Source organism: Lepidochelys kempii, chromosome 3, assembly GCF_965140265.1.
Source record: "Lepidochelys kempii isolate rLepKem1 chromosome 3, rLepKem1.hap2, whole genome shotgun sequence".
Taxonomy (NCBI): Eukaryota; Metazoa; Chordata; order Testudines; family Cheloniidae; genus Lepidochelys; species Lepidochelys kempii.
In genome coordinates, this window is record NC_133258.1 from 150469358 (window position 1) to 150490021 (window position 20664).

The following is a 20664-nucleotide window of genomic DNA, read 5'->3' on the forward strand; positions in this document are numbered from 1 at the left end:
TATGATTTCTTTAAATGGCTGAGAAAGGAACTGTGCTGAATAGAATGACTATTCCTGTCTGTGTGTCTTTTTTTGTAACTTAAGGTTTTGCCTAGAGGGATTCTCTATGTTTTGAATCTTATTACCCTGTAAGGTATCTACCATCCTGATTTTACAGAGGTGATTTCTTTACTTCTATTAAAAGTCGTCTTGTAAGAAAACTGAATGCTTTTTCATTGTTCTCAGATCCAAGGGTTTGGGTCTGTGGTCACCTATGCAAATTGGGGAGGAAGTGGGGTGCAAGGGTTGGGAGGATTTTGGGGGGAAAGATGTGTCCAAACTACGTTTCTCAGTAAACCCAGTTAGAGTTTGGTGGTGGCAGTGTAGATCCAGGGACAAGGGATAAAATTAATTTGTACCTTGGGGAAGTTTTAACCTAAGCTGGTGAAAATAAGCTTAGGAGGTTTTCATGCAGGTCCCCACATCTGTACCCTAGAGTTCAGAGTGGGGGAGGAACCATGACAGTTTATTTATTCATATCATTAGTGTAGTTTTGCCTGTAGTCCCACAGATTTACTCCTTACTATTTTTGTTTTTTAATTGTTTTGGTTTGAGAGGAAATATATTTCTCTGGTACCAGGATGTAGGAATGACTGAACCAATGTCTCCTGTGTTCAATGCTTCCCCTTCTGTGGTGAGACTATAATGTTCACAGGAGAATCACATAAGATTCCTCTTTTGCCTCGGAGAGGAGCATATCCCCAATAAATTCTTCATTTGCAAGTTTTTTTCAAAAAGGTAAAGAGAGGCTTGTCTCAAATTATTTCTCTCTCAGAGGGCTATGTGGCTCTCATCAGACCTGACCAAACATGAAAGTCTGAGGCCAGAAGTGCCCTAATGAGCTCCGGATCAGCTGCTAGCTCCATAAACAGATGTAGCCCTGACTATGGACAGTGGTGGATTATCGCATGGGCCTGTGCCCAAGGGCCCCAGCCAATTTGGGGGCCCCGCAGGAATGGCGAGAACTTTGCCCCCACTGCCCTGCTCCTCATGTCCCCCCTGCCCCGCTTCTCCTCTGTCTTCCCCCTGAGGCCATGCCTCCAGCCCAGCTGGCAGCCTGTGGAATGGCTAGCAATCCATATTTCTTCCACCCCCAGGCAATGCTGGCTGAGCAGCTGAGGTGGCCCGAGTCCATTCGTGCGACGTGCTGTGCCACGCTGGACGAAGCCCCATACATCCGACTGAGCATACAGAGAAAATTTCTGAGGAGGAACTTCCTTCTGTGGAGGAATACACTACGCCAGCTGTCATCTCATCATTGTCCCAGACGAAGCCGTGGTTTCATGCACACCAATCCAGTTGGATGACTAAGACCTTTGAGGACTTAAACAGTCATATTGAGGAGTCTCTGGAAACACCTGTGGACGTACTAGAAAAGAGCTCCCACAGTCTCTTTGAAATACTGCATATTTCCATGCCTGGTCAGCTACTGCTTGCTCTTAATGACAAAAAACATCTGGCAAACTTTGCAAGTGTTGCACCAACCTCTGAGAAAGAGGAGAAGAGGTACCAGGTGTTGTCCACTGGACTTGTATACCTGTCTGCGCACATATACTTGGTTCCATGGTGGTTGCAGCAGCACAGGAGAGGAACAAACAACATCCAAAAATGACACCATTGAACAAGGAGCCCAAACAGCTGGATTTTTTTTGTGAGAAAGAACTATTCACAGCCACTCTGAAATTAAGAATTGCTAACTATCAAGCACTGTAAGAGAGGTATGATTACTGAAATTGGCATAAGTTCTCAGACTTCATTAACAGACTTCCTCAATAATAACAATATCTACCTCTTATATAGCACTTTTAATCAGTAGATCTTAAAGTACTTTACAAAGCAGGAGTATTCAAATCTTTGATTACTGAAGGGCAGCCTATAGCTAAGATGACTCTCTAGGCTTCATTAGACACCTCTACCACTGTGACTCAGTCCATGGCAACCTTGATCACCATGAGGAGAGTATCTTGGCCTCAGTATTCAGGCATCCCAACGGAGGAGAAGATGAGAATTTAAGACATCCCTTTTGAGAGTTCTAAACTCGTAAGCAGAAAGATGGATGACATTCTGCATTTGTCAAAGGACCCTTCTAGAAACAGTGACAAAGCTCTGTCCTTGTCTCTGGGGGTCCCACGTTTCCTGGCGGATTTCACTAGCCTCAGAGGCTCACTGTGACCCTCCATGTAGCCCTTCTCTCTCTAGAGGCCAGGGTCATAGCTTACTGAGCCATTTTCATCATAAGCCAGCAAGGGAGGTGAGGAGAAGCAACCCTCCCTCACACAGTCTCTATTGTCTCCCAGTCTCAGTGATTAATCGGGGAGGGGAGGGAGGAGCCCGGGCCCGCCCTCTACTCTGGGCTCCAGCCCAGGGACCCTAATAGTAGCAGCTATGGTAGCTGACTTTTTGGAAATAGGACTTGTACAATTCCCTGGGCCACTTCCCCACTGCAGCCCTCACTCAATATCTCCTTCACCGTTACCTTAGGGCCTCCGTCCTTGCGCCTGATATGGATTTGTACTGCTTAGTTCCTCCAACAGAGTGGCTTCCTCCTACAGCTCCTGACACGTGCGCCTCACTGACTAATTGGGAGGCTTTTAACTAGTTCCAGCCAGCCCTTGACTGGCTTCAGGTGTCTCAATCAACCTAACTATCTCCACTGCTTTCTAGAAGGATCTTAATTGGCCCCAGGTGTCTTGATTAACCTGGAGCAACTGCCATTTGGTTACCATGGTACCAGGGATTTGTTTAGCCTGGGGCTAACATACCTGTTCCCCACTACTTTACTATAACCATCTGGCTTTGCCCTGTCACAAAACATATACATTAGCTCCTAAAAGGAAGCAGGGATGATTACAGTCATATTCTAGGCAGAGAACATTCTTGAATGCCTTTTACCATCAGTGGCTCTATAAACCTCCAAGAGGCAGTGCTTCCAAAACAGGAGACCTCTGACATCTACATCAGCCACCTATCATGCTGTGACCACTTCAAAGCAATCCTTTTGGTGTGTTGGTCGACGGTTGTCCAACAATCAGTCCACAAGATCTTTACCATTTCTTCCTCCCATTTGGGGATTGCCTTTATTATTTTGAAGGAGCATGAAGCCTTATAACATCAGACTGCTGAGTTCTAGAAATAATCTTGGTGGGGTAGTTGTGTACACTGCCTACCACTCACCCCCTTTCCCTGCTGTGATTCAGGCATTCTTCTCACTTCAATAAGTGCAATGCCTTCTTGATCTAGGAGCAAGAGAGGAATTTCCATTTCAGTACAGGGGGAAGGGTTATTATTCCAATTATTTTCTAATACGAAAGAAAAAGGGGATAGCATCATATCCTGGATTTGAGGTGTCTCAATGCCTTCTTTTGCCACTTCAACTTCAAAGTGGTAACTATAGACTCCATAATTCCATTGCTAGATCTACAGGACTGGATTCTAACTCTTGCTTTGCAAGATGCATACTTCTATATCTCCAGTCACACCTCTCATGGAAAATGCCAAAGGTTTCAAGAAGGAGAGCCTCACTACCAATTCAGGGTTCTACACTTTAGACTATTGACAGCACTGAGCATCTCCAAATGCTTATCAGTGTTAGTGGCTCACTTCAGAAATGAGGCGTAACAGTAACCCTGGTCCGAGGGAAGTAACATCAACAATTGGAGAAATTCCATTCATCAAATTTTCTGACACTTTGTTGAGTTAGGCCTGAAAATCAACAACAACAAAAATTCCATGATAGAATCATCAAGGTCTGATGCTTCTTTTGGCAGAGTGGTACTACAATCTTTAAGTAGATTCCAAGCACCCATCTCCTTGCATCAGGTCACTGCTTATGAGACACCAAGAGCAGACTATATGTGGACAAGCACTTGAAGAAGAAATGGTTACTTTCCGTACAGTAAGTGTCATTCTTAGATGTGTTGTCAATATATATCTCCTATGACCAGCCATCTTTTCTCTCTATTGTGAAATCCTGTAACACGGGTTCTGTCTTAGCAAAGGGATTGGGGGGCAGTTGGGACAGCTCCATCCTTGTGTCCTTTTGTACCCATGGTACAGGACACAAGGACACGTCAGACACTGTATGACCCTGTCATAAATATAAACGGAAGGGTAAACCCCTTTGAAATCCCTCCTGGCCAGGGGAAAGCTCCTCTCACCTGTAAAGGGTTAAGAAGCTAAAGGTAACCTCGCTGGCACCTGACCAAAATGACCAATGAGGAGACAAGATACTTTCAAAAGCTGGGAGGAGGGAGAGAAACAAAGGGTCTGCGTGTCTGTCTATATGCTGGTTTCTGCTGGGGATAGACCAGGAATGGAGTCTTAGAACTTTTAGTAAGTAATCTAGCTAGGTATGTGTTAGATTATGATTTCTTTAAATGCTGAGAAAAGAATTGTGCTGAATAGACTAACTATTTCTGTCTGTGTATCTTTTTTGTAACTTAAGGTTTTGCCTAGAGGGGTTCTCTATGTTTTTGAATCTAATTACCCTGTAAGATATCTACCATCCTGATTTTACAGGGGGGATTTCTTTATTTCTATTTACTTCTATTTTTATTAAAAGTCTTCTTGTAAGAAAACTGAATGCTTTTTCATTGTTCTCAGATCCAAGGGTTTGGGTCTGTGGTCACCTATGCAAATTGGTGAGGCTTTTTATCCAACATTTCCCAGGAAAGGGGGGGTGCAAGTGTTGGGAGGATTGTTCATTGTTCTTAAGATCCAAGGGTCTGGGTCTGTAGTCACCTAGGCAAATTGGTGAGGCTTTTTACCAAACCTTGTCCAGGAAATGGGGTGCAAGGTTTTGGGAAGTATTTTGGGGGGAAAGACGCGTCCAAACGGCTCTTCCCCAGTAACCAGTATTAGTTTGGTGGTGGTAGCGGCCAATCCAAGGACAAAGGGTGGAATATTTTGTACCTTGGGGAAGTTTTGACCTAAGCTGGTAAAGATAAGCTTAGGAGGTTTTTCATGCAGGTCCCCACATCTGTACCCTAGAGTTCAGAGTTGGGGAGGAACCTTGACAGACCCCAAAAGTGCCTGTGCACCAAGTAAGGAATTTCTACAACTCACTGTCAAGGATGATGTCCTTGAGAAGAAGCAGGGTTGTGCTCAGCCAAATTAACTCAAACAGTTCTAAAACAAAAGGAGTACTTGTGGCACTTTAGAGACTAACCAATTTATTTGAGCATAAGCTTTCGTGAGCTACAGCTCACTTCATCGGATGCATACTGTGGAAAATACAGAAGATGTTTTTATACACACAGACCATGAAAAAATGGTTCTCTCCCCACACCCCAATCTCCTGCTGGTAATAGCTTATCTAAAGTAATCAGTCTCCTTACAATGTGTATGATAATCAAGGTGGGCCATTTCCAGCACAAATCCAGGTTTTCCCCCACCCCCCCAAAACCTACTCTCCTGTTGGTAATAGCTTATCTAAAGTGATCACTCTCCTTACAATGTGTATGATAATCAAGGTGGGCCATTTCCAGCACAAATTGGGGGGCGTGGAGGGAGAAAACCTGGATTTGTGCTGGAAATGGCCCACCTTGATTATCATACACATTATAAAGGAGAGTGATCACTTTAGATAAGCTATTACCAGCAGGAGAGTGGGGTGGGGGGAGAGAACCATTTTTTCATGGTCTGTGTATATAAAAACATCTTCTGTATTTTCCACAGTATGCATCCGATGAAGTGAGCTGTAGCTCACGAAAGCTTATGCTTAAATAAATTGGTTAGTCTCTAAGGTGCCACAAGTACTCCTTTTCTTTTTGCGAATACAGACTAACACGGGCTGTTACTCTGAAACCAGTTACTAAAACAGTTAATAGTGTACTGGATCTCACAGAAATGCAGTCACCCAGAAACAGATTTGTTTGTCATCAATATTTATGTGAAATGTTCAAGAATATGATCGAGGGCATGATGGACATACATTTTCTCTCAGTAATTTTCCTTTAAAGTTGCAACAAAGCCTTGATTATTCAAGTAATTGGGAAAACAAAACAAAATAAAGCCAGAGTCCTTTTGGATACATCTTCACAGGCTGTGGCAGCCTGCAGCGTTGATCTTGGAAGTCAACAGCAAGCTGGCATATTAACAGACTCATGAGGGTTGTGCTACAATGCAAAAAATAGTTGTGTAGACAGAGCTTTTAATTTGTGACATGGGCTGGAGCTTGTGCTCTGAAGGCCCCCTCTAACCTTCAGAACCTAAACTGCAATATCTACACACCTGTTTTTAGCACTTGGAGGCTCACTGCTGCAGCTTGTGTAGACATACCCTTTGATTGCACCAGGTTGGGCCAGACATTCAGTGTTCACAGAACTCCAAAAGCTGTCTTGAGAAATGGCTATATCTCCTTGTATCTCCAGTTGACTTAGTCTAATTCAACATTTCAATCTCAAATCTCTTAATTTAACTACTAAGACCATGGGAGTCTAACTTCATCTGCCTTGCTTGTTCTGCTAATATACAGCTTATACTTCTGTGTGGAAAATCATCTATATTAAAATGCTACTTTCAAAAATACAAAATATTCTGACTCTGATTTTTCAATCCTAGAATATATGCTTTACCTTAAATTGTTAAGTCTTTCCATATCATGAATTCATGTGCTTTTCTCAGCAATTTCTGTGTACTGTTTCCCTGTGGGCTGATGCTGTAAGGGTCATCGTTGATAGAATTTCTTCAAAGAACTGATCAATCTTTCCTCCATTTAAAGTCCCTATTTTGATCTGGGATCTCAGTCGAATCCTCACGAGGATGAAGAGGGATAATTTGAGCCCTTGAGAGAGATCTCTCTGTGTCACATGTCTCTAAACAAAGCTTTTCTCCTAGCAACTGTATCTGCCAAAAGATTTGAGCGTAGTGCAGGCTGACTAATCTTCCTTTCACGGACTCAGAGCTCACTCCACTAAGGCTAAGGAAGATTCCATGGCCTGCCTTTGTAACATCTCTACTAAAAATAGGTAGGGCTGCTATTTTGAGTTTAATACATGCTTCTACACCACTGTCTTGACTTAGGGTATGTCTGCACTGCAATAAAAGACCCATATCATGACCACAGCTGGCCCAGGTCAGCTGACTTGGGCTTGAGAGGCTTGGGCTGTGGCTCTATAAAATTGCAGTGTAGATGTTCAGGCTTGGGCTGGAGTCTGGGCTCTGAGACCTCGCAAGGGCAGAGTCTCAGAGCCAGGCCTTCTGTCTCAGCCCAAACGTCTACACCAGCAGTCCCCAAACTTTTGAGGGTCATGTCCCCCCTTACCCCGTCTATGCCCACCCCAAAGTTGGGCCGGGAGTGGGGCCGTGGCTCCAGGGGAATGGGGATGCAGGGAACTGAGGCTGGGCCCCAGCTGGGAAGTGGATCTGGAGCCAGGAGCACTGCTGTGGCCAGAGGCTGGAAGTGGGCACAGGAGTGGAGCTGCAGCTGGGCTGCTGTGGGGGCTGGTAGCAGGCCTGCAGGCAGGTGTGGCTCCACTCCCAGCTTTGTCCCCCGCCTTGGACCTGGGCCAGGAATGGAGCTGTGGCCAGCAGCTGAGGCTGGGGGCTGGCATGGGGCTGGGTGGCACTCTCTCCCACCCCCACAGGGGCTGGTCCGGCCCCTCTGTGCCCCTCTGGACGTTGGTCCATGTCCCCCTAGGGAGGCGTGCCCCATACTTGGGGGACCTTGGGTCTACACTGCAGTTTTATAGCTGTGCAGCCTGAGCCCTGTGAGCCCAAGTCAGCTGACCTGGGCTCTGAAACACAGTGCAATGGATTTTTAATCACAGTGTAGAACATACCTTTAGTTCCCATGATAGATGTTTGTTTTGGGAGGTGAGTTTTTAGTCTCCATTCAACTAGTACTTCTCCACCCACCTCTTCTTGTGGTTTGTACTGCTAGCTAAACTCTCACAAGTAGTGGGCACATGCAGAGGGCGCTATGCAGAAGAAAATTTTAGTTTACACTAGTAACTGGAGTTCTCTGAGAGTGTTGCCTCTGCATATTCACACTACCAACCCATATCCCCATCTTCCTGACAGTTCTTAGGTGAGATTTGAACTCTGAGATTTAGCAGAAGGAAATGAGATAGTTGGGGACTGCATCTCTTATATATAACTTCAGCCCTGGATATTTGGTAATGTGAGAGAGAGTTCATGTAGCACTCAATGGACACTGCTCTTTTAGAAGGTTCAGAAGTCCTGCAGCATCCAAGGACACATCCCACAACTGTGACTGTACAAAGACAACACTCTCAAAAAACTCCAATTATGATTAAATAAACTGTTATTCAAAAGACAGCACCTCTGTTACTTGTGATTGACTATTCTGATTTGAAAACTGAAAACAGAATGGAAGCAGAATGGAAGTGCAGTTAAATTTATATTCCCTTTAAATAAAACTGATACATTCTTTTTCTTTGCTGCAGAACATTTATCCTTATGACACTTTTCAGTTTTAAGTTATTAATTATAATTAAGACTGTCCAGTTTCCTAGAATAGATTGAAGGGAACTATTACTAGGAAATACAATGAGTTTGGGTTTCTTTCAGTGGCACATTGAGCACAGTTGGGACTGTTGCTCAGAGACAATCCTAACTTGCTTCATATCAATCCTGCTGGGAACCATTCCCGGTTCATGCAGCTTGTCTTCTCAATATGTCCAGCTTCCCCTCACTGCCTGTTCTGTATGCATTCTCATGCAAGGAACCTGCGAAAGAGAGGTGTCAGACATATGGAGAGTGTATTGAGAAAGAGAGGCTGGCATGGAGCCTAAAGTTGGTCTATACTCAGATAAGAGACTGGGAGTGGAGAGAGGAGCTTTCATTACTTGATACTCAGTTGAGACAGGGGAGGGAAAAGTGGGACACTCAGCAGTGGGAAGGAGTTGGGGCCACTTCAAGAGAAGAGTTGGAGTATGGTTGTCCTCAGGACTCTAAAAGTAAAACCTTTCAAGCAGAATTTTTTGCTCAAATGTGACATAACAGTGTGGTGTACAATGGCTAACACTGAGTTATTTTATAGCCTCACCTTGTTTTTTTTCCTTTTTTTAACAAAACAGTAATTATATGTCCAGCTGCACATCAAAAATTACATCTTTACGTTTTGTAGTCTAAGAAGAAATATTAGATAATACATCCACAACAACAATGAATATATAATTCGCTATTTTAGTGTACTGAGGGCCAAATTTTCAAAGGCCCGTATAATGATAAAACCAAACACATAGACAATTGTGGGGCAAAATCCTATAGGTGCATGTACATACTGATACTTGTGCATGGAATTACTCAATTTGTCCATACAGTTGTGGGAAGTACACATATATTTGATGCAGCTCTTTCATGGTGTGGTTATGATGGGGTGTTTATCCCTTACCAGTCCTAAAGAAGTAAAGGGGCCCAATAGGGGCCAATTAAACTAGAAAACTCCACCTGGAGGGACACTTAGGCTTAACTGACAAGCACTAATTGAAGATATAGCCCATCTGAGCAGGAGTAGGTGAGGCTTGTATAAAGCCAGGAAGTGAGAGCAGAAGAGAGCTTCAATGTGGAAGTCTGCAATCACTTTCTTTGCCTAGTGAGGAGAGAAGAAGAAATCTCATGGGGGAGCAGAAACTCTGGGATTCTGACCCTGAGGGATGGGGGTTTACCCAAAGGGGTGGAGAAGGAAAGCCTGAGAAGGTAGGGTAGGAAGAAGCCCAGGGAAACAGCTGCCAAAGTCGATACAATCCCCATCTTGGCAGATGTTTCCCTGGGCTTCTTTCTATCCTGCTTTCTTAGGGTTTCTTTCCTCACAACTTCTCTGGGGTTGACCCTTCTTCCAAGGCTTAGATCCCAGGGCTTATTTTCCACATTGGGTTTCCTCCTCCCCACCTCTGCTCCTGGAGAATGACTTCAGACTCTCTCCCTGCATCCTCCTTCTATTACAAATCTCCTCTAATCATTTTCCATCATCTCCCTCAGCTGGATGTCATCTGCAATTAGTAATTATAATTCCCTGAGTCTCCTGTCAGGTGCAACTGTAGAGGTTAAGTGTCCCCTCCTTGACCACCTTAACCCCTTCAGGGCTAATGTGGGGTGAACACCCCATTACAGCAGAAATTTCAAAATTTGGCCTTTTAGGTTAACAACTTTGACACATTAAAAATGTGATATATAATATTAAAGTTGTTTCACTGATGAGATAAAAAAGACCATTTATTAACTGAGAGTTTAAACTACCCACAGCAATTTCTGGCTAGCAGTCCCTCTCTGACTGAAATCAGAGCAGAAATTCTTCATTATGCTACTTTTGAACAAGAGATTGAGGATTTAAAACCTACTATTATTGTGGGTCCAGTTGAATTACATACAGGTATGAACATTTCTCTTTTTTCTTTGTACATAATATGATATAATAAATTAATATAATATTTATATTTAGGGCCCTGACAAATTCATGGTCCATTTTGGTCAATTTCACAGTCATAGGATTTTAAAAATCATAAATTTCATGATTTCAGCTATTTAAATCTGAAATTTCACAGTGTTATAATTGAAGGGGTCCTGACCCAAAAAGTAGTTAGGGGTGGGGGAGGTCCTCAAGGAGGGATTGTAGTATTGTTACCATTACTTCTGTGCTGCTGCTGGCAGGGCTCCACCTTCAGAGCTGGGTGCCTAGCCAACAGCCACCGCTCTCCAGCCATCCAGCTCTTAAGGTAGTGCAGAAGTAAGAGTAGCAATACCAAAAAAAGCAAGGCGAACTCTTGTCATGATACCTGGTTCTCTAGGCTTGAAAAGATGTGACTCCTGCTGTGATGCAATGCCAGTCTCCAATGGCCACTCTATATGTGTCCGATGTTTGGGGGAGACACATATCCCTCAAAAATGTGCCCATTATAGTAACTTGAAAGCCAGGGCATGATGCAACAGAGACCTTCACCTCAAAATGATCCTAATGGAAAAGTCCCTTCAGCCTACTGATATGGGACCAAACCCAACATCAGCAGATGGCTCCCCAAGTAAAACCTCTGCAAAAGAAAGTGCTCAGTCTTCCTAAGTTTCTAGGAAGTGATCTGCGACCTCCCCTCACAGGGACACGCAATAAAAGAAGAGGTCCCCAGTGAGGTTGCCGTCCTCTGTGCTGAGCTCAGCTAGAGTTAGCATCTTTGAGGCTCCAGGCACCTCTGGCACTGTCCCTTCATGGACCCCTGCTGAACCCCGCCACACCGATAAAGAGTTGAGGCACAGACCCACCTTCTCTTCTATGGCACCAACCACCCCAGTGTTTGACACAGTACCATTGGCAATGCTGCCAGCAGCGACGGAGTCATCGGCACTGACTGACAGACTGAGAATGGCACCGACTGTCCTGATGAAGGCTACATGTAAATCTGCACAGCACTGACCAAATCTACAACAGTGGCACCGTTGACACCGAAACAGGCAGCTCCGCAACAGTTTCTGCACCACAGAGACATTGCTGTCTCTTCAGTGCCACAATCATCCATGCTCAGCACTGATGGATCTCCAGGCTGAATATTGGAGCAGATACCCCGTTACCTGCTCCCCCACCCATCTCCAGTAATGATGATGGTGATTTTCATGGGAACCCCTTCGCCTCCGAACACTCCTCTCCCATGGAACATGGACCTCTATGGAAAGCCATGAAAACTAAGACCCAGCAGAGTCATGAAATGCAGCAATGGTATGGGCAACCCTGGATCTGTCCATCAATGCCCTGTCCTATGCAGTGCCCCCACCCCCCCGGGACTCATGAGTGGTGTATAGGGCTCACTACACCAGACCGCTGACTCCAACCAGGGTGAAATCCGATCACCTCCACCATCCCCAAGCCAGGAGACATCGGAGGCACCAGAGGGCTTAGCAGAAGAGAGGGAAGAAGACACAGACCAAGACAGCATTTCACCTATCCAAAACTCATCCTCTTTCCCCGATGAAGCAGTAATGCCACTGTCTCCAACCACGCTGAAACAATTCCAGGAGCTCTTTAAAAGAGTAGCCATCAGCCAAGACATACGACTGAAGGAGATGCAAGAAATCCACCACAAACTGCTGCAAATCCTACACACATCTGCATAATCTAAAATAGCACTACCAATAAATGATGCAATAATGCTACCGGTGGAGAACATTTGGCAGAGGCCTGTGTCATAAATATAAAGGGAAGGGTAAACCCCTTTAAAATCCCTCCTGGCCAGAGGAAAAATCCTCTCACCTGTAAAGGGTTAAGAAGCTAAAGGTAACCTTGCTGGCACCTGACCAAAATGACCAATGAGGAGACAAGATACTTTCAAAAGCTGGGAGGAGGGAGAAAAACAAAGGGTCTGTGTCTGTCTGTATGCTGCTTTTGCCGGGGACAGAACAGGAATGGAGTCTTAGAACTTTTAGTATGTAATTTAGCTAGGTATGTGTTAGATTATGATTTCTTTAAATGGCTGAGAAAAGAGCTGTGCTGAATAGAATGACTATTCCTGTCTGTGTGTCTTTTTTGTAATTTAAGGTTTTTCCTAAAGGGATTCTCTATGTTTTGAAACTAATTACCCTGTAAGGTATCTACCATCCTGATTTTACAGAGGTGATTTCTTTACTTCTATTAAAAGTCTTCTTGTAAGGAAACTGAATACTTTTTCATTGTTCTAAGATCCAAGAGTTTGGGTCTGTGGTCACCTATGCAAATTGGGGAGGATTTTTACCAAACTTTCCCCAGGAAGTGGGGTGCAAGGGTTGGGAGGATTTTGGGGGGAAAGACGTGTCCAAACTACATTTTCCCAGTAAACCCAGATAAAGTTTGGTGCTGGCAGTGGAAATCCAAGAGTAAAATAATTTTGTACCTTGGGGAAGTTTTAACCTAAGCTGGTAAAAGTAAGCTTAAGAGGTTTTCATGCAGGTCCGCACATCTGTACCCTAGAGTTCAGAGTGGGGAAGGAACCTTGACAGCCTGCGACAATACTGCCTACCAGCAAAAGAGCAGACAGAAAATACTTTGTCCCAGCTAAAGGGATGGACTTCCTTTTTTCACATCCGCAACCTAATTCCCTAGTTAAGGAAGTCGCCAACCACTGTGGCAAACAACCCCAATATTGATCCACTCCCCAGGACAAAGAACATAACCGTTTAGACCTTTTTAGCCAAAACATATACTCGTCAGCTATACTACCATTCCAGGTTTCCAATTACTCAGCCCTCCTAGTCAAATATATCTTTAACAATTATGGTAAGCTGCAAGAATTTATTGAGGACTTACCAGAAGAAAAATGACCACAGTTCAAAGCTATAACGACGGAGGGACAGCTAATTGCCTGAAAAGTCCTACAGGCCTCTATGGACTTAGCGGATACAGCTGTGAGAATGATGGCCATGGCTGTAGTAATGTGCAGGGCCTAATGGCTGCAGTCCTCAGGTATCCCGAAAGAGTTCCAACTGAAGGTTGAGGATCTACTCTTCAATAGGGAGAAAGTTCTTTCCACAAAAATGGACGACACCCTTCACTCAGTGAAGGACTCACGGGTCCTTGCATATTTTAGGTATATACACGCCACTTACCAGAAGGTGTCAGTACCAACCGTACCAAAAGGACAGGGACACCTAATTCCACAGCCCACAAAAACGGCAGTTCGAACCTAACAGGAACAAATAATGCCTGCAGAGATGCAGGACCCCTCAAAATCAGTCTTCGACTACACAACCAAATAACAGTTTTGAAGTTTTGGTCAAGGGCCTGAACAACCTCCCCCGCAACATGATGCTATCAATTACTTCCTCCCACCCTTTTGGCCACCACCTGCACCCATTCTACCCTGCTTCGGAAGCATTAACAACAGATCAATGGATATTGGAGATCATAAGATCAGGCTACACCATCCACTTTCTCTCCCATCCTCCTACCTTACCCTCTTCCCCATCCCTCTTCAGGAACCCTTCTCATGAGCACCTCTTACAACAAGAAATGAACCATCTTCTACAACTGTATGCTGTGGAGCAAGATCCCATGCAATACAGAGAGAAGGGCTTTTACTCCCATTATTTTCTCACCAAAAAGAAAAATGGTGGATGGAGACCCATCTTGGACCTTCGGAAGCTCAACAAATTTGTGTGAATCCATGGTTTGAAAATGGTCACACTGGCCGTGATTATACCAGCGGTTAACAGAGAGGATTGGCTTTCAGCCCTCGACTTCCAAGATGCTTATTTTCATATTACCATACATCTTGCGCATAGGCAATTTCTATGATTCACAGTGGGAACCAATCATTACCAGGACAGAGTGCTACCCTTTTGCCTCTCCACTGCTCCACAGTTTTTTTTTCCAAAATCCTTGCAGTAGTGGCAATCCATTTGCGAAAACTGCGGGTAATGATCTTCCCGTACCTTGACGACTGACTACTGAAAGGTATGACTCAGGAAGAAAAGACAAACATGGTGCAGAATACCATCACTTTGTTCCAGACTCTGCAGTTGCAAATAAATGTACAAAAATCAACCCTGACCCTGGTGCAACAACTGGAATTCATTTGGGACCTATCTCGATTCCACACAGGCTAGAGCATCGTTACTCAGCTCCAGATTCTAACACTAAACAACTTCATCACAACAGACACCAGCCCTCAAATGTCTGCCAGAACCCTGCCTAGAACTATTAGGTCACATGCGGCCACAACATTTGTGGTAAGACATGTGAGATTGCATATGCATTGCCTATAGGGCTGGCTGAAGTCAGTATAAATCCTCATCAAATACAATCTAAACAAAAGAGTAATGATACCATCAAGAGTCATATCCCTAAAGTGATGGACGAAACCAGAAAACGTCTGCACAGGGATCCCTTTCCAACAGGATCCACCATCACTAATAATTATGATGGATGCATCATTGGTAGGCTGGGGTGCTCACCTGGACCAGCACACTGTACAAGACAGGTGGTCACCAATGGAAGCCCAACTTCACATCAATCTCCTAGAGCTCCTGGTGGTACACAGTGCATGCAAACATTTCTTCCAATCATATGGAATGAGTCAATCCGGATACTGACTGACATGTGTGTTCTATATCAATCACCAAGGAGGAGCTTGCTCCAATTCATTATGCACTGAAGCCATGAAACTATGGAATTGGTGCATACACAACAACATAACCATCTCAGCATCTTACCTCCCTGGGTGCCAAAATATGACAGCGGACATGCTAAGCAGACATTTCTCCAGGAACACGAATGGGAAATACATGACAGTGTCAACCAATGATATTCCAGAACTGGGGCTTTTCATCTGTAGACCTGTTTGCATCAGGAACAAACCACAAGTGCCCCCTTTATAGCACTCTAGTCACTAGGGGATGACTTCGTCATCAAATGGGATGCAGCACTCATGTATGCATTCCCACCGATACCTCTAATCTCGCAAGTCATTCACAAAGTATGGACCAACAGGGCCCATGTCATACTGATTGCTCCAATGTGGCCCAGACAGACTTGGTTCCCTAACCTGATGTGCTTGGCAGTGTGCGCTCCATGAGCTCTTCCCTTGCAGGTGGATTTCCTCTTACAGAACAAAGGCCGGACTCACCAACCAAATCCAGAGAAACTTCACCTCAGAGCATGGCTCCCACATGGTTTCAACACGATGAATTAGCCTGCTTGGAAAGAGTGAAATGTGTTATTAAACAGTAAGAGATCCACTACTTGCAATACTTACTTCCAAAAATGGAAGAGATTCTCACTATGGCACCAACAAAAACAGTTAACTGCAGTCACGGCACCTCTCCCGATTGTAATGGACTACATATTGGAACTTAAAGAATTGGGCTTATCTATAAGCTCAATTAAAGTACACCTAGCGGCCATCTCAGCCTTTCACCATAAGTTGGATGGAACATCAGTCTTTGCACACCCAATCACTAAATGCTTCCTCATTTGTATACAAAACATTTACCTGGAAGTCCGACAACCTACACCCCCATGGGACTTGAACCTTGTACTTAAATGCCTCACCAGAGCCCGTTTTGAATCTTTCACTCCTCATATGTCGATGAAAGTTGCGTTCTTGGTTGCGATCACCTCAGCCAGATGAATCAGCAAGATTGGGGCACTGATGGCTGAGCCCCCTTACACCGTGTTCGCTAAAGACAAGGTCACATTGTGACCACATCCAAAATTTTTGCCTAAAATATCAACATCCTTTCACATAAACCAACTCATACACCTTCCCACGTTTTACCCAAAACCACGCGGGAACTGACAAGAGGTCATCCTACTTATGCTCAATGTCAGTGAGCCATAGCGTTTTACTTAGACAGAACCAAGCCCTTCCAAAAATCTCCAAGGCTGTTTATTTCCACAACAGAACACTCCAAAGGATGCACAATATTAACCCAGAAACTGTTTAAGTGGATCTCTACATGTATCCAACTTTGCTATTGGCTGCATAACAAGGAACCCCCACAAGGGATCCCATCGCACTCCACACATTCCATAGCTACGTCTATAGCCTTCCTGAATAATGTCCCTCTGATAGACATGCAGGGCTACCACCTGGGCCTCTAAGCACACCTTTGCAAAACACTATGACATCACCCAGTGTTCTATGTCAGACACTATATTAGGCCTTACTGTGCTCTCTGCAACAACTCATGCGAATCTGAAGCCCCTTCTGTCCACAGTGGGGCACTGCTCTAGAGTCACCAGAAGCAGAGTACCCACAGGGACGCTACTTTGAATCAGAAGAGGAAGTTACTCACCTTGTGCAGTAACGAGGGTTCTTCAGATGTCTGTCCCTGTGGGTGCTTCACTACCCACACTCCTCTCCTCTACTTCAGAGTTCACTAATTGAGCTCAGTGGTAGAGAAGGAAATGAAAGGGTTGGGTTGTGCGTGCACTAGATGAGGCGCCAACGGCACTGCGAGATGACTACTGTGTACATGCGCCCCAACTGAGCACTGCTACAGAAAATCTCCGATCTATGATGCAGGGATGCACCAACACCTGAAATAGCACACCCACAGGGATACACATCGCAAAGAACCCTTGTTACTGCACAAGGTGTGTAACTTCCTCTTTGGTAGTAATTTGTCATGAAACCTGGCAAGGTTTTACTTCAGTAGACCCTTGAAGAAAGTATTCATACATTCTTATTTTCAAAGCTCACCAGAAGAATCTTGAATTTGCCCTCTGTAAAGAATACTAATAGTATTCCTTTTTTCTGTTCAGCCTTGAAAATGTTCTGATTATGTGTCATGCAGCTGGCTGCTACCCAAGCACCCCTTATGATCAGAGGTCTTTCTGCAGTGCTTTGCCCATGTTGTCTCCTTCACCTGGTACCTTAAACAAATTCAAGACAGTCCAAAGGAAATTAAAATATTCCCCACCTGGGGTCCAATTTATTCACTCTTTAAGTATATGCTGGCTGGGCAGGTCTCGACCCCAGTTCAATGTCTCTCTCCCCTTAACTGGTGGATTCCTAGTCCTCTTTCCCAGAGCTGGGCACAGTTCAAAGTCTCTGCATGTGCTAATCTTGCTCCCTGAAGCCGTGTCTGTTCCAGCCAGCTATAGCTTCTCAAGCCTCTGTTCCTGGACATCCCCCAGCATTCTGCAGCAACCTGCTGCCCTTTGTAGGGAGTTTCCTGATCCTACTCAGATGGGGCTTAACCTGTCATCAGGGTTGGCTTAGCCCCAGGATCTCTGCCTATGGGGCAAGCTACCCTGTTACATGGTGGCAGCGATAAAACCAAGGCTCAAGTAATCCCATATTTAGATAACTATCTGGTGAAAGGTTCAACGGCCACAACCACTTAGGATGCAGTATATCAAGTAATTCTTTATCTCTTCTGTATGGTATTCATGATAAACTTAGAATTTACTGAGCCCTTTCCAAAATTTCTCATTTGGGATCCCTCTTCAGCAGTCTCATGGGGGGAAGTTCATCTGAATCAGAAAAGGATTGAGAAGATAATTATCCCATACAGTATTCTGTTTTGTGGGAAAACTTCAAAGCTTTAATATATTAGCAGTTCTTTAATTTCTAGGGCTAATGTTTATTTGAGCTGGTTGCTTAACTGAGACTGTTTTCCTTGATACTTCTCCATATTTTAAGGTCTTAGTGGGATCAGTTTCCACCCTTTTGCTCATCCCTTTTCTCTTCATATTTTTCTTTTCAATGCTGGGGTAACCAGATCAGCGTATTCACAGAAGCATAACTATGCACAACATGCGTAAACATCAAATGTATAAAGAGAAAATGAAACAAAATGCTGATCAAGTACACAGAGCTTAGAGAACATAACTTTGAAGCTGGAGATCTCGTCTGTGTTGTCAACACAGAAGTGGAAGTAGTCTAGAAGTAGGTTAGAGAGCCATGGGGAAGACACAAGGTTTAGGAATTGTCTGAATCAGAAGTTGAATCTGATTCCATTGCTTAAATTGTTGGTGTAATATTTAAATTAAAGAATTCTCTGCAACCTATGACTCTGCTTTTTCAGGAGTACTATCATAGATGTCAGTCTGAAAGATGGGGGAGCAACACTGAAAGCATGTTTTGGACACATCACCCAACAGGAACAAGAAGCAGTTTGCTGTGCCCTTTTGTCACTAAGGTCTGGATTCACAAAATCAGTTAAGCATATGCTTAATTTTAAGCATGTGAGTAGTCACATTGAAGACAATCTGCTTAAATGATTTGCTGACTAAAATCCTGAAATTTCTGGACATGATTCAGCCAGCACTGTGGTTGTGGCATATGTAAATTTAAGGAAGAGATATTTAGAGAACCCTTGGTTAGAGAGCTGTTCCACAGTCCAGTTAAATGGACAAGCAAGAAAAGCTGAGATTTTTACACCATTGCAGACAAATATTATTTTAGAGATATTAGGATGCACAAACCAGAAGACAGAAGTCGAAGTCCAGAGGTAACGCCTGAAGAATATGTATCGGAGAAGGCAGAAGATGCAACTCTAACAGTCACGCTGCTTTTAATTTTCAAAAAGATCAGATAATATTTTCCAAGGGGCAAAATCCAACCAGCATCTTGGAAATCATTAAGGATAGTCATTAATTCTCTCTGCTGTAACTAATAAATGTCATCTCCTCACATATACTGACCAACCCAGTTAATGGAGAAACAATGAAAGTCCTAATGGTATGTCACTTGTACGTTGTAGCCATAGAAAATGTCTCAGCACTAGTTTTCAGGCATTTATTCTGTTTTTTTTTTGTATGCCCAAGAAAAAAGTTAAAATACAGTCTGTTCTGGACTTAAAGAAGCTGAACCTGTTCAGTAAAGATCAAACTAAGAATGGAATTATTAACTTTCAATTCTTCTCGTCCCTTGAAGACCTGGACTTCACAGATGATCTCGCTCTCCTATCACATACCCAACACCATAAACAAGCAAAAAAAAACCTGACTCAATACATTCAGCAAGCAAATCGGGCTGGGAATCAACTGCAATAAGACAAATGTCATGCACTATCACCATCACCAGTATGGATAGAGGATCACGTTTTCACCCAGGTAGAAATATTCACATACTTGTGCAGAACCATCAGCCAGGACAGTAGAACAAGCCAGGACATCCGGAACAGAATCAATAAAGCCTGGAACACCTTCAGGAGCTTAAATATAGTCTGGCAATCATCAACAACACACCAAAATCAAACTCAAGATTTATCAGAGCTGCATGCTTTCAGCACTATTTTATAGTGCAGAATGCTGGGGAATAACAAAGTATGACATGTCCAAACTGTCTTTATTTCATACAAACTGCCTCAGAAAAATTCTCTGTATCTTTTGGCCCAGAACAATCTCAGACCAAGACCTATGAGCAACATCATTGCCAGGAGCCGTTGGGAGATGGATTGGCCATGTGCTTTGGATGGAAACTGATTCCATCACCAGAAAAGCAATAAGATGGAAACCTGAAGGCAGTAGGGAAAGAACCTTGCTTAAAGGTTTCTTTCTTCAGTAGGGAAAGAACCTTGCTTAAAAATCAGGTAGTCTTTTCAGGACTTAACTCGAGTTCATAGGGTGAGAGGCAAATTTCTGCCATGGATCAGAAACTGGCTAAGAGAAAGAAAACAAAGAATAGGAATAAATGGTCGATTTTCATCATGGCAAAAGATTCTCTGTGGGGTGCCACAAGGTTCCATATTGGCACTGATGTTTTTAAATATATTTATTAATCTGGGAAACAGGTGAGCAGTGAGGTGGCAAAGTTTGCAGACAACAGAAAATTATTTACGTTTATGAAGTCTGAACAAGAATGTGCGGAACTTCTGATGGCACAGGTGAAATTTGCTGTTAAAAAGGGTGAGCTAATTCATAAAATGAGAGAAATAATTTGAACTACATGCATTCTTTGCTCGGTTCTAAATTAAGTGTAACTGTTCAGGAAAAAGACCTGGACATTTTGGACAGCTTAATGACTCCTTCTGCTTATATAATCAGCAGCAGTAAAAGGAACCTAATAAAATATCAGCATGCATGAAGAATGGGATGGAAAATAATACTGAAAACTTTACAATGGTGTGTATATATAAGTCAGTGGTAGGCCTCACCTGAAATATGGTCTTGAGTTCTAGTTACTCTACTTAATATATGAGGTGGATAAGGTAATATCTTTTATTAGATCAACTTCTGTGAGAGAGACAAGCTTT

At 43.7% G+C, this 20664-nt stretch overlaps 1 protein-coding gene across 1 annotated transcript in view; it reads left to right on the forward strand.

Annotated features, from left to right (window-relative positions):
* DNAH8 (dynein axonemal heavy chain 8) overlaps positions 1-20664 on the forward strand; it is a 577606-nt gene that overhangs the window by 220704 nt on the left and 336238 nt on the right. Inside the window, exon 28 of the mRNA XM_073338555.1 lies at positions 10249-10375. Within this exon, the coding sequence (XP_073194656.1) occupies positions 10249-10375 (127 nt within the window). The remainder of the gene's footprint in view (positions 1-10248; positions 10376-20664) is intronic.